At 37.9% G+C, this 26,827-nt stretch overlaps 1 protein-coding gene across 2 annotated transcripts in view; it reads right to left on the reverse strand.

The window, feature by feature from the left end:
* Positions 1 to 26,827, reverse strand: part of PRKG1 (protein kinase cGMP-dependent 1) — a 1,177,478-nt gene that overhangs the window by 402,804 nt on the left and 747,847 nt on the right. For both annotated transcript variants that reach the window (XM_054572784.1, XM_054572783.1), the window contains exon 4: positions 24,791 to 24,896. In XM_054572784.1, the coding sequence (XP_054428759.1) occupies positions 24,791 to 24,896 (106 nt within the window). The remainder of the gene's footprint in view (positions 1 to 24,790; positions 24,897 to 26,827) is intronic.

The raw sequence follows: 26,827 nt of genomic DNA on the forward strand, positions 1-26,827 counted from the left end.
AATTGGGACTAGAATCAACAATCTGGAACAAAAAGAGAAAACATCGAACCACAACAGAACAAAGAAACAAGGTTTCAAAAAAATTAGGAGAGGCTGAGGTACTTCTAGGACAACTTTAAATGTCCCAACATCTGAATCATAGGGGTGCCAAAAAGAAAAGAGGAAGAGCAAGAAATTGGAAACTTATTTGAACAAATAATGAAGGAAAATTCCCCAATCTGGCCAAGAAATATACTCCCAGGAAGTCCAGGAAGCTCAGAGTCCCAAAAATTGGGTCCAAGAAGAAACACACCAAGACACATCATAATTAAGTTACCCAAGATTAAGGTAAGATAAGGAAAGAATCTTAAAAGCAGCAAGAGAAAAGGAGACAGTTACCTACAAAGGAGTGTCCATAAGACTACCAGCTGATTTCTCAAAAGAAAGCTTGTAGGCAAGAAGGGGCTGGAAAAAAGTATTCAAAGTCATGAAAGGCAAGGACCTACGTCCAAGATCACTCTATCCAGCAAAGCTATCATTTAGAATGGAAGGGCAGATAAAGTGCTTCTCACATAAGGTAAAATTAAAGGAGTTCATCATCACCAAGCCCTTATTATATGAAATGTTAAAGGGACTTATCTAAGAAAAAGGAGAAGATCAAAAACTATGAACAGTAAAATGACAACAAACTCACAACTATCAACAACTGAACCTAAAAAACAAAAACTAAGCAAGCAAGTAGAACAGGAACAGAATCACAGAAATGGAGACCACATGTAGTGTTATCAGTGGGGAGGGGGAGTGGGGAATGAGGGGAAAAGGTATAAGGAATAAGCATATTTGGTAAGCACAAAATAGACAGAGGGAGGTTAAGAATAGTATAGAAAATGGAGAGGCCAAAGACCTCATACATACAACCCATGGACATGAACTAAAGTGGGGGGGGATGCAGGAGGGTGGGGGTGTAAGGTCTAGAGGGATAAAGGGAAAAAATTGGAACAACTGTAATAGCATAATCAGTAAAATATACTTAAAAAATCATAGTATGTCCACAATCTTTTGTGGTTTGGAGTGAAAAGAAGAGAGTGAAAACCATTACAATGAAGAAAATGTATGTTGATTATACAAATTAAACCCTCAGGGACTTGGAAAAAGTCATCTTTCTAAATTATAACTGTTACTCAAATAATTTCAAACATTGAACACCTTGATTTTCAAAATCATGTTAGACATTAACCCACCAATATAAACAGTCATGTACGTGTCCGACTTATGTCAGGCCTATATTCACAAAAGACAGAATTTGTAATATCAAAACAAGTAAAATAAGAAAAGGAAAAATTAAAAATCAAACTTAAATTTTCCAGAACTCTTGGCACTAGAGTTATGCAATTGATCACTAAATTTATTATAGAACTCTTGGCACTAGAGTTATGCAATTGATCACTAAATTTAGAACTAAATTTCTCTTAACCAAGGCAATAATGGAAATGTAGTCTTCAATATATAAATAGCTAAAGTATTTATCATGAGATGTGACAAGTGCTTTCCCAATATGAAAACTTAGAACTTATATGAATATAAAAATTCTGAAGAATGTAACAATTTATCTGAATACAATTCTTATAAAAATGAGAGATGGGATATTTAACAGCATTTCAACATTTTTATGGAATGATAACATAGACCAGACATGTTACACATTCCAAGACAGAATTTAGAAAACCTAAAAATTGAATAACTAACACTGAGACCTAACCTGTATCTCTAAAACATCAAAATATTTCAGGAAACTTTCAACAGTTTCTAGATAAAGTAAATCCATGGGTGAATTATCTGACATGTGCCAGAAGTACCGGGAATTGATACAGTTGAGTAGAGAGGGACCCTCAAGTTTTATATATTGGATATGAAGATGGTAGAAATGACTTTCCACTGAGGGAAATTGGAAGCCCCATAGCTCAAGTTAAAGTTGGCTGCCTGGGTTTGAAATTAGCTGTTAGTTCAAGGTGAGTATGTGGTACTTGAAAGTGATTTCACAATTAGTTTTAGACTGCACATCACACCAAAGAAAAGAATAGAATCTATTGCTTAATAAATTCCCATTTTTTTCCTATAAGCATGGACCCATACAGCAGAAAACATCTATCTGAACAAAAGTTTCAAATTAAAAAAAAAAAAGTTCAGTAAAAAATAACCTGAAAGAACAGTGAAGTAATAAGTAAAGCCCATTTATATCTGAAACACAATGCAAAACCACAGGAAACTTCAGTTTTTTTCTCTTTTCTCATAACAATCAGCTTCTATTAATTTTACAAAGGATAAAAAAACTTTTTAAAAAAAAATTTGTATTTATTTCTCTATTTTTAGAGTGAGGGGAAGAGAGGGAGAAAGAGAGGGAGAGAAATCTCAATGTGTAGTTGCCTCAAGCGCACCCTCCCACCCCGCTGGGGACCTGGCCCGAAACCCAGGCAAGTGCCCTGACTGGGAATCTAACCGGCGACTTCTTGGTTCACAGGCCAGCATGTAGTCCACTGCGCCACCCCAGCCAGGGAAGTATATTTTCTCTTTTAATGAGGTTTTGGTATTAGTCTTTCTTCTTCAAAGAACATACTTTCATATGTTTGTACTAGAAAGGATATCTCTAATAAAATCTAACAATTTTTTTGGTCCTCATTTTATTTTGTTTTAATTTAAGAGTGCTTCTTGAAGTTTTTTGTTTTAGGACCCCTTTACACTCCTAAAAATGACTAAGGAACCCAAAGAACTTTTGTTTTTATAGGTTATATCGATCTATAATTACCATGTTAGATATTAAAACTGAAAACAATTTTAAAACACACACCAAAAAACTCCACCATACCTTGTGAAAGAATAAGAATAGAAAAAGCAAATAACAGCTTAATATTATTATCAAGACAGTTGACCCCATGGATATCCCTAAAGAGTATCAGGGAGCCCCCAGGACACCTGCGTCATACTTTGAGAACCAGTTGCGGAAAAGATTTACCAGTAACAAAAGAAAAAATTCAACCACAAGCAAAATAAACATGAAATTTTTAAAAATGCTCTACACTCCGAGCAGCACACACTCTATAAAGCCGCCTGCTGGGGAGAGGGCACTAGCTTGATGCACAGCACAAGCGAAGACATGGGGGTGGTTACACTGTAGTAACCCATAGTCATCAGCCCTACATCTTAATTCTATACTGAGGCAGACTTCACTCTAATTAGATGATTTTTAAAAACAGTAGAAACCAATGGCACACAGTGCACCAGGGGACAGGCTTTTGTGCAAGAGGCATTAGTCATTCTGTCTGGCAATTGTTGATTTTATTATGATCTAAGGGACATGTAGATCCCTTAAAATACAGATCTTGTATAAATTGGATAAGACAATCTATGAGACTGATGAAAAAATTATTACTAATTCTATTTATTTATTTTTATCTTACCTTTTAAAGATCTTATTTTCTGCATATTTTAGTTTAGAAGTACATGTATTTCATTGATAAAGGAATGATTAGAGAGAGAGAGCACAGTATGCTAAAATACTTTGTCGATGGCTGTGAATTCAAAATGATGTGGAGACTATGTGATTTCTGTTCTATTAAAATGTGTTAGCCAAATAAAGTTTAAAAGATTTAAAAGTACCAAATATTGGCAGGGATCTGGACCAAACTTCTTTCCTATTGCTGGTGAGAATATAAATTGGTTCAACTACTGTGGAAAATTATATGATAATATCTATGAAAATTAGATGTATATGCCTCCTTTATGGCTCAGAAATTTTATTCCCAAAATAAATTTTATTCCAAAGTATATACTCAAAAGAAATGAAGGCAGACACAAACTAAAAGACATGGCCCAGAATGTTTCCACCAGCTTTATTTATAAAAGCTCAAAACTGGAAAGAACCCAAATGACCATTGCCATTAAAATAGATAAACAAATTGAGGCATATTTATATAATGGAATGCTACAGAGCAATAAAAAAGAATGAACTATTGATACACAGAGCAAAAGAGATGACTCTCCTAGACATAATGCCCTGCAAAAAAAAACAAAAAACAAAACAAAAAAAAAACAGACGCAGAAGAATATGAAGTTGAAAAACAAGCATAAATTATGATGACAGAACCCAGAATAATGGCTGTCTCTGGCGGGGGAGATTGACTGGGTGGGGGCAAAGGAGAGCCTTACGAGGAACTGGAAACATCCTCTATCTTGACCTGGGTGTTGGTTACATGGCTATATAGATATGTAAGCACATGTTGACCTGTACTTTTAAGATTTGCGCACGTTACAGAGCCTATGATACACTGCAATAAAAATAAAACATTGTTTTAAAACATGTTATACCCAAATTAGGAAATGTCCAATTTAATATTTTCTCCTGTCAAAACTACAAATCTGTGGAAACCTTCTTTATGCACCAAAAATCCAATGTGGAAATTATGCCTAAAACCAACCCACAAGCTTTCCTTGATAAGGCTGTAAATCAGTCTCACTTTTCTCCAGGACTTCCCCTCACATTGACCACTTTTCTTTGAGCACAATCTGATTCGCACCTACTCTGGATTCAGAGCAAGTGCACATGAGCAGGTCAAGGTTGTGTTGCCTTCATTCTAATGCTCTTTCTTATTACATCTTTCCAATCCTCTGGTCTCCCAGAATCAAGTCCTTAAAACTCAAGTACAGGAGTAAATGGTGGCATCACAAAACAGCAAACAGAAGTTTGGAAAAACTTAACATAAACTAACATAAAAAAATGAACATTAACAGCAACATTAAAGACTGTGTATTCATCATGAGCACAATTAGGTAAAAGTTGCACATAAACAGAAAAATACTATGAGTAAAATCCTCAATGCTGACAGCAGGTGTCTGGAAAATAACATTACAATAATTTTTGATGCTTTAGAATTTTTGGAAAATGTATCCTTTATTAGTGTATAGAAGCTAAAAATAATTTTGAAAAGCCATATTTTTTAAAAAACTATTTAAAACCCATATAAAAATGCCACCAATGCTTAAATTTTCATAATTATGATGCTTTTAGTTCTCAGTGATTATGAATTTATTCTTGACTTCAGCTATCCTCAAGCAATGGCTTTTCCTGGTGCATCAAGATCTTTAGCTAAAAAGATATTCCTTTGAGGTTCACTCCCTGATTTTCTGTCTTAAAGCACAGACCCTCTGCTTCACATACACTCCAGACCAGTCCCTATGTGCCCAGGAAGCTAATGTGACTCATTTTCCTAGTTTGCAGTCTTGCTATTTCATCAACATCCAATTCCAGCTACAGGGTCACTTACCCCTCTAGACCATATTATTCTTTCCTGGAACCCCAAAACACTACTTCTGTTTATTTTATTGCATTTAACTTTAACTAACTTTGGAGAGATCAAATTAACAGGGGTAGGTGGCTGCAACAGAGGCGCCAGGCAAGACCAGGATCGAAATATAGACAGGTTGGTGAACCAAAATAGTGAGGTATACAGAAACGTGAATGTAATGGAGGCTGGTGACAGAGTTAGTAAGCATGGAAGGGAGGATTTACAGATACTGATTTCCAGGGAGCAAACATCAATATTTTAAAAAAAAATAGATCAAACATCTGGCTCAGAAAAAGAAAATCAGAAAATATCTCAGTCCTTGAGTCCTAAAATAATCCAAGTGTACTTCATAGTATTACTGTGTAATTGTTAATTCCAAAATCTGCTTTGAATAATTCTACCTTAATTTGAGTTTCAGAACCTTCTTAAGTATGCATAAAGGTTGCCAGACATTTTTCAGAAAAGAGAGTGAGGTGCACTAGTATAGAAAGCTACCAGTGGAGTGGGCAAGGACCTCTCCAAAGAAAGACATTAATGCTTTCAGCTCTTATAAGATGAAAACTTAGCCTAAAATTTCCCCTTTGTTTCTTCATTGATGATTTATAAGAGCCTCTAAAATGAAACCTGTGTTTGGTTATTTGGATTGTTTTTAGTTAAGAAAATAGTATTTTATGACATAGCAAAATCAGATTATTGTGAAATTTATTAAAGAAAAGAACTATTTAAGTAAGCCAATCATGTACTTTGAAATGCCAGAGCAATCTAACAAGGACAATGAAGAACAAATATTAGTGATGAGGGAAAGAAATACCTCTTTTGTGAAAAACTTGGCCTTTTTAAGCAAGCAGAATATCTCTTGTTTAATTATACTAGAGAGCTTTAAATCAAAGTAAAAATCGTTAGGTGCTATAGAGCCCAATTAACTAGCTGTTAAAATTCTGAGAATCTGTGCTTCTGTCAGCATGAGTGAAAGCATAATGAACTGTCATTAGGGAGATAATATATACTTAAGCTGAGATAAATAAATGAAAAATATTTTCTACAGGGAATCCTCATGCACTGTTGGTGAGCATGCAGACCGGTGCAACTACTGTGGAAAACAGTATGGAGGTTCCTCAAAAAATTAAAAATGGAATGGCCTTATGATTCAGTAATTCTACTTCTGGGTATATATTCAAAGAAAACCAAAACACTGATTTGAAAGAACATATATACCCCTATGTTCACTGCAGCATTATTTACAGTAGCCAAGCTATGGAAGCAACCCAAGTGCCCTTCAATAGACAAATGGATAAAAAAAAGCTGTGTGTGTGTGTGCGTGCACGTGTGTAATGGAATATTACTTGGCCATAAAAAAGAACAAAATCTTACAATTTGTAACCACATGGATAAACCTAGAGGGTATTATGCTAAGTGAAATAAGCCAGTCAGAGAAAGACAAGTACCATATGATTTCACTTAAGTATAGAAACTAAAGAACAATATAAACCAACAAACAAAACAGAAACCAACTCATAGGCACAGAGGACAAACAGATAGTTGCCAAAGGGAAGGGGTCAGGGGGCCGGAAGTAAAATGTGAAATGATTGAGAAGTACAGATTGGTAGTTACAAAATAGTCATGAGGCACCCTGGCCAGCATGTCTCAGTTGGGCACTGGCCTACAAAACAAAAAGTCACTGGTTCAATTCCTAGTCGGGACATATTTCCTCCCTTCCCCTCTCTCTAAAATAAATATTGTAAATAAATATTTTTTAAATATAGTCATGGTGATGTAAAGCACTGCATAGAAAATACAGTCAATAATATTGTAATAAGTAGGCATGGGCACTAGAAAGATTTGGGTGAACACTTTGTAAAGTGTATGACTATCTAATCACTATGCCATACACCTCGAACTAATACAAAAAAATATTAAATATAAACCATAATTCTGAACTAAATAATGGAGTAATCACCTGGAAAGCAGTGGAGCGATAGTGGGAGAGGAGCCTTGGTGCCGCGGACAGTGGATTCAACTCTCACACATCCCAACAGGTGAGAATTGCGGTGGAGGCTCGAGAGGGTGGGCTGGGTGCGCACGGGCACTGGCACCAGAGGGACATTGAAACGGCCAGTTAGCGTCCCCCGAGAAGAACGGGGTCTGAATCATAAACAGGAACCCCTAAACTACAGCAGCTAAAGCCGAGAAAATACAGACAAAACACAACCCCAAAAAGCTTAGGGGCGCTCTCTGCCAGAGACAGGTGGCTGGGGATGCAAAAAGACATTTAAAGGGCAAACGCAAAAGTTGCAGCGGCAGCCACCCTTCTTGATCGCTGGGTAGAGGCGGCAGCAGGGTGGGCTGGTGCCTGGGAAAAGACTGGTGAGGAAAACTTTGTGAAGTGAACTGACACTGTGGCCGGTGGAGCCCGGGTGATAACGCACTTCCCACTCTGCAGCTACCATCTCGCTCAGGCATAAGGGAATCAATTAACCTGCCTTTTGTGCGCTCCGCACAGAGCTTGTATGCAGTGAGCTACGGGGCTGAGTGCAGACTGGCTGGGAGAGCCTTGAGGAGAGACTGGAGACAGAGGCGTTGGGGAAAGAATGGGAGGAGGAACCGGGGAGCCCCGACTCCCTCCCTGTTCGGTAGTCTCCATTGTGGGCTGGAAAGGCGCGACCCCAAAGAGGCAGAAGCGGGGCGCGCATGAACCAGACTGCCTGCGATAGAAACGCAGTCCGCACAGGGGTGGGATCCTCGGCCGAAGGGGTCACAGAACTGCCCAGAGGCCCCTGAGGGGAGACTAGAAACGGAGGCATTGGGGAAAGAACGGGAGGAGGAACCGGGGAGTCCTGACTCCTCCTTGCCGAAGTCTCCATTGCGCGGGAAGAGGCCACACCCGCAAAGAGCCAAAAGCAGAAAAGCAAACATAGACACCCCCAAAACACCCAGAGCAGGCGCGCACACTTGCGCCGAGTGACTGGCGAGGGTTGGCGAGCGTGTGTGTGACCCACGCGGGCTGGCGAACGCTTGCACGTGCCGGCAAGGCCTCACCAGACTGGCACCCATACGGCCTGCGAGGGAGTGCACAGAGGGGCAAGGGCAGGCATAAATTGACCTACCCGCCGCGATTGCGGAGCAGCCCACAAAATAAGTAGAGCTGCCCAGAGTCCCTGGAGGAGAGACCAGAAACAGGATTAACCGGAGAGTCCTAGAGCTGATTTCCTCCCATTTCCGTAGTCCCCATTTGGCGAGGGCAAGCAACACACCCAAAGAGCCAAAAGCGGGGAAAACACACAATAGAAGACCCTAAACTGACCAGTGCCCCGAAGCTCGCGTGCCAGGGAGGCCAGATGAGCACGGGAGGTCGCGAATAAGCCCCCCTGGTCTGGGGCAAACACATGCGAGCCCAGGCAGGTGGGGGACCCTGCCGCGCTGGGAACGCGCTCAAGGAGCTCTCATGAGAGCGCAGAGAGATCCCAAAAAATAGCCCAGCCCTGACCGAAGGGGTCACAGAGCTGCTCCAAGCAGGAGTCAGACACAGGCATTAGACTCCTGAAAGGCTCAAACAAACAACCCAAGGCCCTATAGGGTCAACAACTGACATCATCAGAGGCAAGCCCAGAAAGAAAAGTAAAGGACAAAAATACTTAACAGACTCTCACAAAAATGGGAAGAAAAAGAAGTTCCCCCCCAAATGAGTGGAAAAGGGGACTCCCCACAGAGAGAACTCAATGAAATAGAGGCAAGGGAACTATCAGATATGGAATTTAAAACAATGGTTCTAAGGAAGCTCAATGAGCTCAGCCAGCTCAAAGAGAACTATGAGAAACTGCAGAGAAACTATCAGGATCTTACAGCAAACTATATCAGCCTGGAAAAGGACATAGAAACTATCAAGAGACACAAGAGGATGTGAAGAATACCATTTCTGAATTGAAGAACACAGTAGAAGGAATCCAAAGCAGGCTGGATGAAGCTGAGGATCGAATCAGTGAGATGGAAGACAAGGTAGAAAAAAGCTCCCAGAAAGAGCAAGAAATGGAAAAACGGCTCAAAAAGAATGAAGAAGCATTTAGGGAAATGCAGGACAACCTGAAACGCAATAATATCCGTATAATAGGGATACCAGAAGGAGAAGAAGACGAGCAAGGAATAGAGAACCTCCTCGAAAAAGTAATGATGGAAAATTTCCCTAATTTGAGGAGAGAAAGGCTCTCATGGATCCAGGAGGCACAGAGGACCCCACTCAAGAAGGACCCAAGGAGGTCCACTCCAAGACACATCATCATTAAAATGGCAAATGTCAAAGACAAAGAGAGAATCCTCAAAGCAGCAAGGGAGAAGGAGAAAGTAACATACAAGGGGGCTCCGATATGCCTAGGAGCTGACTTCTCAACAGAAACACTCCAAGCCAGAAGGGAATGGCAACAAATATTCCAAGCCATGAAAAGCAAGGGCCTACAGCCAAGGCTGCTCTACCCAGCTAGGCTCTCCATTAAAATAGAAGGAGAAATACGGAGTTTCCCAGACAAAAGAAAGCTAAAAGAATACATCTCTACCAAACCAGCACTCCAAGATCTGCTAAGGGGACTGGTTTAAGCAGATGAAGGAAAAGAATGAGACAGAGAGGAACACAAGTACAAAGAGAAAAGATGAGTAAGTTTCTATCAGTAATATCTCTCAATGTGAATGGACTAAATGCCCCAATCAAAAGACACAGGGTAGCTGAATGGATAAGAAAACATGACCCACACATATGCTGCCTACAAGAGACCCACCTCAGAGCAAAAGACCTACACAGATTGAAAGTAAAGGGATGGAAAATAATATTCCAAGCAAATGGACATGAGAAAAAGGCTGGCGTTGCCATACTTGTATCAGACAAAGTCGATTTCAAAGCAAAGGCCAAAAAGAGAGACCCAGAGGGGCACTTTATCATACTTAAAGGAAGAATCTATCAAGAAGACATCAACATTGTAAACTTATATGCTCCCAATATAGGAGCCCCCCAAGTTTATAAGGAAATTGTTGGATGACTTCAAAAAAGATATAGATAGCAACACACTGATTGCAGGGGATTTCAACACCCCACTGTCAAAAATGGACAGATCTTCCAAACAAAACATTAATAAACATATTGTGGCACTGAATGACACACTGAATCAAAGAGACTTAACTGACATATATAGAACCTTACATCCCAAAGAAGAAAAATACACATTCTTTTCAAATGCTCATGGCAGTTTTTCAAAGATAGACCACATGATAGGACACAAAGCAAGCCTCAGTAAATTCAGGAAAATTGAAATAATACCAAACTTTTTCTCAGACCACAAGGCCTTGAAACTCGAAATCAACCTCAAAGAGAAACTTCAAAAACTTGCAAACTCATGGAGACTGAACAGTACACTATTAAACAATGAATGGGTCAATAATGAGGTAAGAGAAGAAATCAAAAAATTTCTGGAAACAAATGAAAATGAACAGACAACTGTCCAAAACCTATGGGACACAGCAAAGGCGGTCCTGAGAGGGAAGTTCATAGCAATACAGGCTTACCTTAAAAAGATAGAAACATTTCAAATAAAAGACCTAACACTACAACTTGAAGAACTGGAGAAACAACAACAAATAAATCCCAGAGCAAGTAGAAGGAAGGAAATAGTCAAGATTAGAGCAGAACTGAATGACATAGAGACAAAAAGGACAATTCAGAGGATCAACCAATCCAGAAGCTGGTTCTTTGAAAAGATTCATAAAGTGGACAAACCTTTAAGCAGACTCATCAAGAAAAAAAGGGAGAGGACCCAAATTAATAATATCAGAAATGAAAGAGGAGAAATAACAACTGATACCACAGAAATACACATGATCATCAGAAACTATTATGAACAATTATATGCCAAGAAATTTGAAAATCTTGATGAAATGGACAAATTTTTAGAAAAGTATAATCTTCCAACACTGAAGGAGGAAGAAACAGAAAGCTTGAACAGACCGATAACAGCTGGGGAAATGGAAGCAGTAATCAAGAAACTCCCAGCACACAAAAGTCCAGGGCCAGATGGTTTCCCAGGAGAATTTTACAAAACATTTAAGGAAGAGCTAACCCCTGTCCTTCTCAGACTATTCCAAAAAACCCAAGAGGAGGGAAGACTCCCACACTCCTTCTATGAGGCCAGCATCACCCTGATCCCAAAACCAGATAAAGACCCTACAAAGAAAGAAAACTACAGGCCAATTTCGCTGATGAACATAGATGCTAAAATCCTCAACAAAATATTGGCAAACCGCATCCAGCAATACATTCAAAAGATTATCCATTACGATCAAGTGGGATTCATCCCAGGGATGCAGGGATGGTTCAACATACGCAAATCAGTAAACGTGATACACCACATAAATCAAAGAAAAGACAATAACCACATGATCATCTCGATAGATGCAGAAAAAGCATTTGACAAGGTACAGCACCCATTTATGATCAAAACACTCAGCAAAATGGGAATAAATGGGGCATTCCTCAACGTAATAAAGGCCATATATGAAAAACCTACAGCCAATATCATACTCAATGGGCAAAAACTGTAAGCTTTCCCACTAAGATCGGGAACACGACAAGGATGTCCGCTCTCACCGCTTCTATTCAACATCGTATTGGAAGTCCTAGCCACAGCGGTCAGACAAGAGAAAGAGATAAAAGGCATCCAAATAGGAAAGGAGGAAGTAAAACTATCATTGTTTGCAGATGACATGATAGTGGACATAGAGAACCCTGTAGACTCTACCAAAAAACTCCTCAACCTAATAGTGAATTTGGCAAAACAGCAGGATACAAAGTCAACATTCAGAAATCAAAAGCGTTTTTGTACACCAGCAATGCAATAGAAGAAGAAGAAATCAGGAAAAATATACCATTCGATATAGCACGAAAAAAGATAAAGTACCTAGGGATAAATTTAACCAAAGACACAAAAGACCTTCTGCATACCTTTTCTGTATGTAGAAAACCATACAACATTGAAAAAAGAAATTAAGGAAGACACAAATAAATGGAAGCATATACCGTGCACATGGATTGGAAGAATTAATATCCTTAAAATGTCCATACTACCAAAAGCAATTTATAGATTCAACGCAATCCCTATTAAGATACCAATGACGTATTTCACAGAAATAGAACAGACATTTCAAAAATTTATATGGAACCATAAACGACCTCGAATAGCCGCAGCAATTTTGAGAAAGAAACACAAAGTAGGAGGGATCACAATACCGGTCATCAAACTCTACTACAAAGCCACTATACTCAAAGCAATCTGGTACTGGCACAAGAACAGACCCATAGACAAGTGGAACAGAATAGAAAGCCCAGAAATAAGCCCAGGTCTCTATGGACATCTAATATTCGACAAAGGGGGCAGAAGCATAAAATGGAGCAATAACAGCCTCTTCAACAAATGGTGTTGGGAGAGCTGGATGGCTACATGCAAAAAATTGAAATTGGATCATCAGCTGACACCATACACAAAAATAAACTCAAGATGGATAAAAGACTTAAATATAAGTCGCAACACCATCAAAGTCCTAGAGGAGAACATTAGCAGGAAACTCTCAGATATCCCACGCAGCAATTTTTTCACTGATATGTCTCCTAAAGCAAGGGACATAAAGGAAAGAATAAACAAGTGGGACCTCATCAAAATAAGAAGCTTCTGCACGGCTAAAGAAAACATCAGCAAAATGAAAAGGGAGCCAACCATTTGGGAAAATATATTTGCTAATGATACATCAGATAGAGGTTTGATCTCCAAGATATACAAAGAACTCACTCGACTTTACTCCAAGAAGACAAACGATCCAATCAAAAAATGGGCAAAGGACCTGGGCAGATGCTTTTCTAAGGAGGAGATACAGAGGGCCCAGAGGCATTTGAAAGGATGCTCTGCATCACTAGCCATCAGAGAAATGCAGATCAAAACCACCATGAGGTACCACCTCACACCGGTCAGAATGGCCATCATAAACAGATCCACAAACAACAGGTGCTGGCGAGGCTGTGGAGAAAAGGGAACTCTAGTCCACTGTTGGTGGGAATGCAGACTGGTGCAGCCACTATGGAAAGCAGTGTGGAATTTCCTCAGAAAGCTGAAAATGGAACTGCCTTTTGATCCAGCGATTCCCCTGCTGGGACTATACCCTGAGAACACCAAAACGCCAATACAAAAGAACCTATGCACCCCAATGTTCATAGCAGCACCATTTACAATAGCCAAGTGTTGGAAGCAACCTAAATGCCCATCAGTAGATGACTGGATCAAAAAGTAATGGTACATATACACAATGGAATACTACGCAGCAGAAAGAAAAAAAGAAGTACTAAACTTCGCGACAGCATGGATGGAACTGGAGAGCATCATGCTAAGCGAAATAAGCCAGGGGGCGAAAGACAAATACCATATGATCTCACCTATAAGCGGAACCTAACCAACAATGCAAAGAAGCAAGGAAAATATGACCAGCAACACTGAAAGGAAAAGAAATCAACAGAGACAAGAGGGAAGGGGTGGGGGCAGGGAAAGGGAAGGGAAGGGGAAAGTCAAGGAACATATAGCAAGGACTCATGGACAAAACCAAAGGGGAAGAGCTGAGGGAGGGAAGGTGGGAGGGGGCAAGGGAAAGAGGTGGGGGGAAGGCAGAGACAAATGTATTTAAAAAGTAAATAAATTAATTTTAAAAACAAACAAATAAATAAATAAATAATAAACCATAATTCTAAAAATTAAAAATGAATACATAAAAATAAAAATGTTTTCTAAAGAAGACTTAAATTTCATAGATTTGTTTTATCTACTACAAAAAGCTAACTTTTATTTGTGTGTGTGTGTGTGTGTGTGTGTGTGTGTGTGTGTGTATGTAATACAACCTGATTTGGGCTAATTTTACAGGTCCAATATGAAATTCTTGATTTTACCAGGTGTTCCAATCACTACTGCCACATACTTTGCACAAATTTCACCTTTTAGGACTCATATATGAAAGGAATTAAACTATGAAATGGACAATTTGAACATAGAAAAATATACTGATTTACATTTTTTTAAATTTGATCATATGTTGTTTGTACCTAACTAAACTCTTTAGAGGCTATGGACTACACTTCTACATCTGAATATATTTGTTGAGAGGGAGGAGGCAGAAAGCAAAGACAGGAAGAAGGAAAGGAGAGAGGATGGGAGGGAGAAAGGAAGGTGAGCTTAATGTCATTTAAAATAATATTCATTAACTTAAGACAATAATTTTTTGCTAGTTAGGATTTAGCTACGTTTTACACTCAATTATTGGATAGTCTTGAACTACATTTCCATATTTTTATCCAGGCAATATAGGAATGTAGATTAAAAATAACAGCAAAGAATCTATCATTTCTCCATACTTTCCAACCTCAAACACAAGGGTGTTATTTACATAAACAGCACTACCTCTACAAATACAGAGTTCAAGGTACCCATAAACAAAAAGAGTTGAAATTTGTAAGAATTCAAAAGTTTCTGGAATCAAATTCCTTGAATTTTAATGTTTCTTTAATTACCTTAAGTCTTGGCTATATTTGTGTTAGATACGCTTGTAGATTTAATCCCTTTCCAAAAAAAATAAGCAAACAAATCCATCCTCTAAGACAATGTTATCTCTGTTTGCACAAAAGACCAAAGCACTTGAGGAATATTCCCAAACATGGAATGCAATGTTTACCCATTGGACCCCATCCAGTCAACTGGGAAAACAGAATTAATTTAATTCCTTGAAAAGTATGAATAACTTTAAACTCTATATATATTTATAGGGTAGCTGAAGTTGTACTGCTTAATTGGAATCTTTCTTGGGTTTAGCATAAGTATTGTATTATTTATCATATACATGAAAAGTAACTTTTAAAATGACACAGTTATTAGATCTCAAAGAAAAAAAAATTCCTTTATTTTTTAAGTGACTTTTAAAACCTCAAGATTCCGTTCATATATGGATGGATGATTATACACAGATACACACACACACACACACACACACTCACTAACATGAGTAACTTTTTATAATGGTTGAAGGGTATCAAAAATGAATAACCGACAACTTTTTCAGTCATTATAATGAATTTTTCACATATTTACCAACTGACACTTTTATTCTATAAAAAAAGAAAATGGTAAATATTGATCTTCTGACATTATTCTGAAGTATTAAGAATACAAGGACTTTAGGATCGGGTCTGGTTTTGAATGTAGCTGTGCAATGCTGAAAAAGTTGCTCATTTTCAAAACTGCAGTTATCTCTTCACTAAAATGGGGATAACATCAACTACATCTATCTTGTCAAAATTAAATGAGATAATGCGTGTAAAGTAGCAGGCACAAGTCATTTAATTTTTGTATCCTCACTGATCTCTGCTATGAAAACACTCACTGTGGGGAGTGTTTACTGCAGCCCATTTTCTGTCACCAAACATCATGCCAGGGGCTCCCTCTAAGGGTGTCCATTGCCATTGCGCACCTTCCCTGAACCCTAGACAAAGCAGAACAAGGGAGCGCCTGGTTTGGGATACCCATGCTGCTAAACTGCCAGATCCTATGCTCAAAAGCTCACCTAGATAAATAAGAAAGCTCATATTGGTAAATAAATTATGACTAACTTTATTCCAATAAGGAGAAAAGAAAATCCACCCTAAAAACAAGACCTGTGCTGCACATTCCACCTGTTTGATGCTTTGTCTAAAAGAACAAATGGATATCCTCTCCTCTTCCCAGGACAGATCGTTGTATAGGCTGAGACACACACTCGGTCTAAATCTCCCTGATATTTACTTTGTCCCTCAATGACATATCCTCATCCCCATTCGAGATTCTCAGACTTCTCTCCATCTGTGGGTAAATAGGTTTCTGTAACAATCAGAAATCTATCCGGCCAGGATCCAAGAAGTCTAGCTTAATATCTCTAATAGCTTGTGAATCCCTTCTGAACTTGTTCATTACAGAATAAATTCCTCATAGAAAAAAACTCCCCCCCCCCCAGATGCACTACCCCTTCACATACAAAACATTTTACAAATATAGGATTGTAAGTAGGCTCTATACGAAAGGTATAGAAATGAAATAAGCCTCACTACAGGGATGATCTATAAGGTTCAAAGCTACAGTAACAAAATAGAGGAATATTAAAACACTTCATCACACTGCTTTGGCGTTTAAAACCCCAGAGTATTGAGAAAGAATCCTCAGGGTCACGATGAGAAAGAGTTAGCCTATGATCCCCAAAGATGCGTCCCTCCAAACCCAGACTCTGGGAAAGGCAGCATCATGGATCAATGTACTTAAGTCCCTTAGCTGGGAACTTGTCTTCCCTGGGACCAAACAGGACTTAATCTGTGTAAGATTCATAACTTAACATAAATGGGAGATTTTAGCCACAAATACCATAAATCAGGTATCTTATTATATTTGCAAGGATTAGAAAGAATTTATACATGGAGAGATATGCCTATATCTGAAATGTGTAGATAAATAATTCTTTAAAAGTCAATATACAATTATGCAAATATCAGAGATTACATTGTTGTTCATCAAAAAAGGATCAATATGAGGACATTTGTGCAAATGCTAGATGACAACATGAAATTAATGGACATTTTAAAAATCTGCTCTTCATGTCATCTTTAATGAGAATGGATCTGCTACTGAAATGGACTATGTATAAGCAGTCACACCTGAACATGGGGTGAGACAGGGCCTCTTTATTTATTCTTCACATTATTTCCTTCAAATTGGAACTATACCAGCTTTGTCCCGCTTAATTCTAATGCAGTTTTCACAGTCTTCTAGAAAAAACTCTATTAAACCTCAAAACTTAAGAACTTAATAGGTCATTTATTCTTCAAAAAAATTTTTAAAAGATCTAAAATCCCTAAAACTATTTTCACATATGCTTTCTTTTGCCATCTCTACCCATAAATTATAGGAGAAAAAAATGTCTGTAGAAAACAGAATGATGATTTTGATTTTCCATAAATGGGATGTCAGCTATATTAGACTATATTGTTGTCTCTTACATAATGTGTGTCCCAAAAGTAGGATCTTGGTTTCTTCAGGCTAAAGCATACCAAAGCGGCCTTGGCTGGTGTGGCTCAGTGAATTGAGAGTCAGCCTGCGAACCAAAGGGTCGCTGGTTCAATCCCAGTCAGGGCATATGCCTGGGTTGCTGGCCAAGGTCTCTAGTAGGGGGCACACGAAAGGCAATCACACAGTGCTGTGTCTCTCCCTTCTCTTTTCCCTTCCCTCCCCCCGCTAAAAATAAATAAATAAAAATATTTTTTAAAAAATAAAGTGTACCAAAGCTACTTCATCAGTAAATGTTCAAATAGTCCAATTCCTTAAAAGATCACTGAACACAGCCTAAGCAACAACAGGTCCTGCTGAAAGACTACCAGCTGGGATTGAGGAGCCTGAACAGGAGGGTAGAAAGGAGCCCAGAGCCACAAACACAGATGTCTGAACCTCTGATGACAAAAGACACTGATGCTGAGCTCTTGGTCATTTAATATCCGTTATACAAATAATGATGCCTGCTTACATACAGGTGGTGTAACTTTCCAAACCACTGAAGGTGCCTTCACTGAGTCTATGCAATTCTAAGGCATTTTCCACTTTCATTCATCACCATTTAAAGTGACAGTTCTTATGCTATTGCTGAGTATTTATTTCTGAGAACATATCCTGGGGATAAGAGGGTAAGAGGAAGAAAAAGATTACTGAGGTTTGAAAAAAATACTCTTTTAGAGAAAAAATATATAGGAAATGAGAAACTCAGACACACCAAGGACAAAGTAACCCAACTGCCCAAATTTCCAGGCAAAGTACATGTTGAGGAGTGCAGCAAAGTACAGGGGCTATTTGAACATCCAGGAGTTACTGAGACAGAGTAGGTACAGTCTAAGGATATCAGTACTAGAGCCACTGATGCTGCCCCTAACTAGCTGAGGAACTTGAACTAAATAAGTTAATCCATCTAAAATGTTTTAAACTCTGCTTGGCATGCACTCAATGAATGTTTGCTATTGTTAGCTTATTTTCAATTCCTAATTATAATCCCTTACGGTGGAAGGGATTTTTTGTTTATAGAAATTTAGCTTAAGTTTAAAAAACTTGCCTAAAGTTGCTGAATAATAAATGGTGAAGCCAAAATTTAAACTCAGACACTCTTCAAATCAATAAGTCATGCAAACACTTAGAATATTTAAAATATGTTCTCTACCTTTACCTTGTGTCCTAAACAGCAATTCTCAAAGAGTGGTGCCCAGCCCAGCAGTACAAGCATCCACTGAGAACGTGCTAAAAATTTTCAGGCCCTACCCCACATTTGTTATTTAAATTTGACAGTACAAGGGTGGCTATGTGCAATTTGTTGTTTCTATACAGAACACAACTTTTTCAGGAGCATTAAACAATATTGTAGAGGAATTATGAAATACTGGAACACGTGTTTAATCAAGATTGTAGCAAATTATATCACTGAGATCTTGAATAAAAGAGAGCTGACATTCTAGGATAGCTGAATTTTAGTTTTACCTGGGAGCAGAGAGCTGAATCATTATATTACCAATTTTCTGTGTGACTTTGGGCAGTTCACGTAACCAATTTAGGTCTCAGTTCTTTCATTAGTGAAGGGAGTGATCTCTCATGTCCCTTGCCAATTCATGTTCTACTCAATTAACTCTAAATCTTAACCTGCTTATACTTTTACAAATATAATGTAAAATAAAATATAAATCTCTGGAACAAGGTGACCTGTCAGATTAAGTTATAAGAAAATGAATTCTTTTTCCTTAGGTTTTCAAATTAGAGCAGAGAAGGAAAAACTTGCAAGGGATTAAGAAATTTCATTCTCCCAAGATTCAAAGTACAAATCCTACAGAGCAAGGGTGGGGGTGGGGGACAGGGGGCAATGTCTGCATGGTATCCAATTAATAATATGAGGAAATTACCTCTGTGGAGAGCTAAACAGAAAATATCATTAACCTATTCTCACATGAAGTTTACTATAGTGAGGAGTTTTCAGTAGAATCCTAACTGTGAACTTGAGTCCAAGTATGGTAAAATCCTGAGACTGGGAATTCAGAAGTCTGAGCTCTAGTGTATATTCTGTTTATAACTAAGTATCAGCTTAGTGTGGCCTCTCTGAGACTCAGCTCCTTCAGTTATAAAATGTGCACAGGGATTAAACTATATCATATCTTAGATTATTTCTAAATAGAACATTGTTTAACCCTTGAGTAAGTATCAGATCAGAGGTGAAGATGCATCATTGGCCCTTGCTAGTGGCAGGTGTGACCAGAACTACCAGATAAGAACAATGTAAAGCAATTAGAGAGACATTTCAGGAAAGCTTGTTCTAGGTATAGACTAGATTATAGGCAGAAGTCATAGTCAACCCAGAATGAAATTATCCTCATCATGAAGGCCATTCTGATATCAAAGTTACTTCACAAATTTTTAATAACAGTCATACTTTTGGGAGGGACAACCCTTCCTTTTCTAATATTCACAGGTATGTAATATATTTAAGGATATGTTAAGTACATAAACAAGTATTATTGTTTTAGAGAATAAAAGGGGAAAACAAATTAAATTTGGAGCTTACTCTCTAGAGATGAAAATAAAGAATAAGAAATCTTACTGAGCACCGAAATGTAGCAGGGCTTTCAGCAAGGGAGCTGTGGCAGAAGGAGGAATCGCCACAGCAGCTCCATGACTTACCAAGGCCTGCCCTCCATCCTGACTCCTTGCCTGTGGATGCCGCTGAGACCCTCACAGGGGGTCATTAGCTTTTTGGCCTTTGTTATAAATTAGTTTCCAGTGACCAAGAATTTCTGGAGAAGATCCACTCATCTGCCTAAGGGAGGTTAAACCACATGATGGATATTTTTAAAATTGAAAAATACCTCCAAGTTCTTTAATGGTTGGAGAGTCAGTTGTGAACCAAACAAAGATCTTGAAAATCTCAAAACTGTAAAATTCTATTTACAGAGACTACTGTGAGAAACTTGGGGGCTAATGTATCAATGCCTCTTTCTACTCAGGAAAGGAAAATCAGAAATTTAAAATTGCTTTGAGGGATAATCGATTTTTTTTTTCCCCAACAGCAGGCATACTTGGGAAATACATCCATTCAGAGGGAGGAAAATCTCTTGGAATGATCTTCACTGGGAAGGAGCATGGAGTGTACAAGAAAAGGAAAGCCCACTATGGGGCCGGAGCAGTGAGAGAATGAGGAAGGGGAATGGAGAGAACCAGGTGAATCTGGGGAGATCAGCAGTAACCAAGGGACGAAGGGCTTTGAAGACAGTTCTCTAGACCCAGGCTTTATTCTTAGGAGCAAAAAGAAGTCACGGAAAGGTTTAACGTAGGAAGATGACATCAGCATCCCTGCCTTACCAAAAGATGCCTTAGTAGATAAAGAAAGATTTTCTGAGGGTCAACAGGACCAATTGAGCAGCTTAAACTCCAAAGACTCCTCGCTGTGTCTCCCATTTGTCAGCAAGGCAAGTAATAAAAACAGAAGTTCATCATCATCATCATTGTTGTCATCATCAAAGTCGGGGGCCAGCGGAAAACCCAGCCCCTGTAAGCACATCCAGCAGCCACGCAGCTGCATTCTAATTCTCTTCTGGGCCTAGATGCCAGCGCCAACAGCAGCGCAGAAACCATGCTCAGGAAAAAAGAGCAACACAAATAACTCTGGCAGTTCTTTGGCTCAGTTTTCAGAATCCATCTTAAAAACAAAAGCTTTTCAGTCACCAAAGAAGATGGGAAATGCTAGCAACTGTCAAAATTGCTACTGGACCCATAGTAATCGTGGCTTACTTAACAGCAATGCCCTGCAAATATTCTTTTTGTTCTACTTGCATAGGAACATCTGTGTTTACATCAGAGAATGTGAAGTACAGGCACAAAGACAAATGACTAAATAGGATTAAACACCAGAATCACAGTTCGATGCAGCATTTAATAGCAAATATGGGGCCAGACCACATGACTGGTAGTTACAAAATGGGCAAATACACTGGAATGAAAATAAAAATCTACTTTGACAATCAAGAAAAATCCTTGCATTCTGGCAAAGCATCAATATTCCTGGTCTGCCCCCTTTCCTCACCCTCAAAACTGACTGTTTATTTAGAAAAATACAACAACAAAAAAAGAGTAGGAGGGAGAGAAGAGCAGTAATATACAATCATTCCTCTGTTAGCCTGACCTGAAATTCCTCAATTAAGAAGGCATTCCAGTGCACACAGAGGGCCCCTCCTTCAAAGAATTCTGATGACTGGTAATATCATTTGCTACAGTTTTTATATATTTTTGATAGTGTCACACAATTGGTTCAATCCTTTAACAAAATATAAAGTATATAATGTCTCTAGTAGAAAAATTCAACTGAAAGTTGTATTTAGTAGGCACATAAGAGAAAAATACACATCCCCATTCACAAATAGATAGCTACAGAAAACTTTAAAATAGCAAGTCTATATTTTTATAATGATAACATAAGTAAGCCTTTCTAAACATAATGCCAGAAAGGAAAAATGTTGATTGAGTCGACTATATACATTTTTTAAAATTTCACATGAGGTAAAAGAATGGTAAGCAAAAATTTTTAAAATTAACGAATGGGGAATAAATACAATTTGGAAGTTATGGGAGAAAATTTAATTAATTTTGGTTATTTTACTTTTTGACAATATCCTTTCTTTTGGAGATAATATGCCATTTCTTAACAGCCTTGCAAAATTAATGATAGCATAAGTATTAGTTAAGCTGGGACTGTGAAGAAGGGATGAATATTATTTACTTTCTTAGCTCCATCAGTGCAAATTTGTGCAACGGCACAGAGCCCAAGCTTAGAAGACCCCCACGCTTGCTTTAATCCCATGCTGCCACTGTCTGACAATTTTTAGCATTTTTGGAAAAGGAGCCCTAAATTTCCATTTTGCACTAGGCACTACAAATTACCAATCCTGCTCTTACTGTCCTACGAACTTCCTATCTACAAAGCAGGAAGCTTTCTGCCAAAGAACAACAAGGTGCTTAAGAAATAGCTCTAGTCATGAAAAGTTCATCATCTAGGAGTAGAAATAAGTTGAGTAGTCAGACGACAATAAAACCAAGTAGAAAATAAGACACATGGCAGAGGTGAAGCTCCAGAGGCGGTGGAGGTTATGTCTTGGTGGGATGAAGTAGCTGTCCGTGGAAGAGGCAGCTTTTATACTTGGCTCTAAAAAAAAGAGAGGCTTGAGCACTGACATTGGGGAAAAAAGGCAAGTGAAGCAGCGTGCTATATAAAAGCACAGGGTCTGCCTGAGCACATGGAATCATTTGTCAGAGGAAAGAAAAAACCAGGCTGAAAAAGCAGGCCGGCGTTGGCTGTGGGAGGGCTTGCATATCCGGCTGATGCGGCTCTACGTAACTCAACAGGACCCATGAGCCACGGAAGGATTAGAGAGAGAACCAGTCAGTCACAGTCATAATTTAGGGAAGATTAAAGGTGGCCCCAGGCAATGATGGTCATTGTGTCACCTCTCTCAATTCCCAGGCCTGCGCTATGTCCACAAATGATGTGGACTTGATGTTTTACACGGTAGCCAGATGGGCAGTGCCATAAAGTCAAGGCCTACCTCTTTTTAATTCAACCAGCTACACTTTACCTGCTCTAAGCTGACCAACAAGAAATATTCACGCACTCTGGGGAACCAACTTTTATTGTTTAAGGTTTGAATTGTCAGAATAAGAACAGATTTAGGCAGCTCTGAGAATAGTATAAAAATAAAACTATATGTAGAGTCACTTCAAAAAAGAGATATCTCCAACCTCCATTTCCTGAAATAGTGCCTCTAAAAAGCGGGGTTTTTTTTATTGGAGTTATACAAGGAAACATTGACAATCCTTCCATTTCCTTGTAACAACCTTACGGAAGCTGAACTAAGGTCATAAGTTCCCAGTGCTTAAGTACATGAGACAGATAAGGGGCTCTGTCCTAAGCCTTTCATTGATTACCAGTTGGAATCTATCTCCATGAGGACTGTATCAGAAGAAATCCATACTTGTCCTTCAAGGCTTAAAAATGAATATTCATATCTCTCTCTCCATGTACATTCAGAGACACACCTATATCTCTCTATATCGATCAACATATATACCTATGTATGTCAACATACACATCAACATATTTACACATATATCAACACATACAGAGACACACAATATCTCAATAATTTAATTTCCTTGCACACTAAACTCCAAATGGAAATTTACATTGCCCCTTCTTCTAAATGTTTCATCCAATCTCATTGATACAATAAGCTTTGATAGAATTTTATTGCCTCTTTAGAAGAATATGAAAAATAAATTTTATGTGAAAATAAAAACATAAACAATGAATCAGAAACAAAATAAGCTAATCATAAGAAATATCAAAGTAAAGAGTATTAAAATTGCACCTTAAGAAGATTTAATAGATATCACTTAGGATGTATCACTGAAACAAAATGTGAATTTGATTCTTTTAGCTCCATTTACACCATTTCTTCAGCAAAAATTAAAATGCAAAACGAAAGAGGCACTTTAATATGTTAACTCTCAAATGAACTCTTAGTTGGTGGTACACTTCCCTTTAGCTCACATAATAACGATTCTATTTTCAAATGAAAAATGATACCAAACAACTATTTTTTGGAAAAAAGTCAGAGTTGTCAATATTATTTTAATAACAAAATAATGTGTTTTCTTTCAAACAAGCTGAGAGACAAAGAAATACATTTCAGGGAATCTCAGTGTGTTCCTAAGAGCTTTTTTTTTATTCCAATATTCTTGCTAAATTGAGTTATTATGATAATATGTAATATCAAGAAAAGGAAAGCTTTTGATATTTCAGAACTGCAACATAAAATGAATTTAATTTGGAAAATTAAACTCAAGATTAAAGGATAATAAGCATCTTCTTGGAACTTCTCCATCTTAGTCATCTGACCTTTAATATGGAAACTCACACAAGAGATGATTCAGCCTTGCAGGGTATGTTGCTTTAGAAGAGGTACCATGAATACATTAACTAATACATAGTTAGAGATGGGCCCAATATCTTTTTTGTTCAAGCAAATTCTCATTTTTTCTCTGAGCTGCACTCCTGCATGAGAGAACGTTGAATGACATTCTGATGTTCTGACTTAACCACATCTTATGAAAATAGTCACCAGAAATATGAAGACGCCGGTGCAAAGTCTTGCACTTCCACAAATTTGTAGACTACGAAGACTAGACTGAGATATAGGGAAAAAAATAAAAAATAAAAAATAAACAAACAAACAAAAACCTTCCTTGTGCTTCAGAGAAGAGGGTTGTATGTAAAGGCATTAAACGATCTCCGAAAAAGAAAAGAAAACATCCTACCTTTTTAAAAATTCCATATACTCGGTATGCTTTATGAGTCCTGTCCTCATCATTATTGTTTGAAAACATTGTCGATCAATAGCCCAGAGCTTCACATTTACAAGAGCTAGAAAAATAGGGAAAAATAGAGGGAAAAATTAATGACAGAATTTTAACAGGGACCTGTATCCTGCAAAAGAGATGAGTTATTCATGAGAGGTACGTAAATGACTTACCTTCATTTAAAGCTAATATCATAACATCATATTTTAAGAAGTATTCATAATTTTCCATACTAGTATTGATGTCTAATAGAAGTTTCCTAGCCTAAATACACATTTAAAGTATTTAGTAATTTTACAACTATATAGGAAGGAAATCGTATGGAGAGAGAGGTTTACAAGTAATAACACTCTCTAGTAATTACCCAGAATGGTGTTAATGATTCACATGACCATACTTTAATTGCAGAAATTAGATGTGAAAATTCAATTTTTAGGTTTAGGGGCAAATTTAATTGAATAGAAATACTAGTAACTATATAATGATTTCTACACAAAGCTCATTTTAAAAATTGTAACTTGTGCCTAAATTTACCACATAAAGTTATTAGATAATGTTTGTCAAATATTAATTTTTACTCCTACTTACCACTGCCTATGACAATGAACAATTAAATGATGAAACTAAACACCGCAGAATTTTACCATTTGATCTATTAAGCACATGACTAAGAGCCAAGTTTCAGAAAAATATAAATGTTTCAGTTTAACAGAACAATACATCAAGATAAACTTAGGTTTTAAAAGAAGGTATACTGAAATCTTGGTAATTGAATTCGTGCGATGGGTATACAAGAGGCTTATTTAACTATCCTCTCTATTTTTATGTATGTTTGCAAATTTTCATAACCTAAAATGTTTTAAGTTACCACATGAACTAAAAAAAGCCAGTTCACATACCATACCATGGGGTACGTGTGTCCAAGGTGTTGCGCAAGTCCACAGAATGGAGCCAAGATATAGTTTAATGAGCCAAACATAGAAAGATAAGAAAATGCAATTTCTCATCTACATAGATCTCAGACTAAGCCCTGTGAATGCAATGGATCAAGATGTGGAGCTAAGGAACAGGAGAAAACAGAGTAATTAGGTCATGTGTATGCCTTCTGGGAAGGGCCTAACACAGAGACGATTGTGGGGAAGATAATAAAGGAAATATTGCACTCTAGAGTAAATCCCTATCTTTCAATTTTACCTAATTTTCCCTTGCAAATTGTTTGAAGCTAGGAACTAGAACATGCCTTCCTTCTTGGCCAGCTCTTTACTAGAGAAAAAAATGTACATAGTTAAGTAGAAGAAGAACAAAGCATCAAGGACTGGTGTGTGCACGGCTCCACTTCTAATACCCTTTAAAAATGAGCAGTCATCAAAAACAAAGCTCATCTCACAGGTATTCTCCAGCCACAGTCTAGTTCCTCTGCTAAATCCAGGCTCCTTTCCAGAACACCTGCTTGCTTAGGACAAACCGGAAGACTGAAGGATACAGCCACGTAGGACTGCAAAAATCAGGAAAAAACTCCTAAGTAGAACCTTGCAAACTGATAGCACTGAGAGATAGACAAAATGCAACAGAGTGGGAAAAGTCCATAAACAAGAGCACCGCTAGGAGTGAGTTAGGGCTGGAACAAACTGAAATGGCTGCGATGTCTGTACGGTTGCTACGTAATTTGAGAGTAGGTTGACTGAAGGCCCTGAAAGCCAGTCAGATGAAGCAAGGATTCATTTGATGAACAACACAATGCTATTAGACATCTTGAGAAGACAAAACAAAGAACAAAATTTTTAAAGGCTACACCATGAGCACGTAAAAACATGTCAAATACAAGAATAATCAAACTTTTCTGTATTCATCCTCATTCTGAATGGTTTCTAGGTATTTTCAGTTTAGAAATGCTTCCCTCCAAAAGACAAATATACCAACAATTATTGTTATTTTAAAAAATAATAGCAATAAAAAAGTAGTTGTGCCAATATATGATCTTTAAATACACTTCAA

The sequence above is a fragment of the Pteronotus mesoamericanus genome, unplaced genomic scaffold (assembly GCF_021234165.1).
Source record: "Pteronotus mesoamericanus isolate MK-2021 breed Mesoamerican mustached bat unplaced genomic scaffold, CSHL_Meso_final contig_24, whole genome shotgun sequence".
NCBI classification, from domain to species: Eukaryota; Metazoa; Chordata; class Mammalia; order Chiroptera; family Mormoopidae; genus Pteronotus; species Pteronotus mesoamericanus.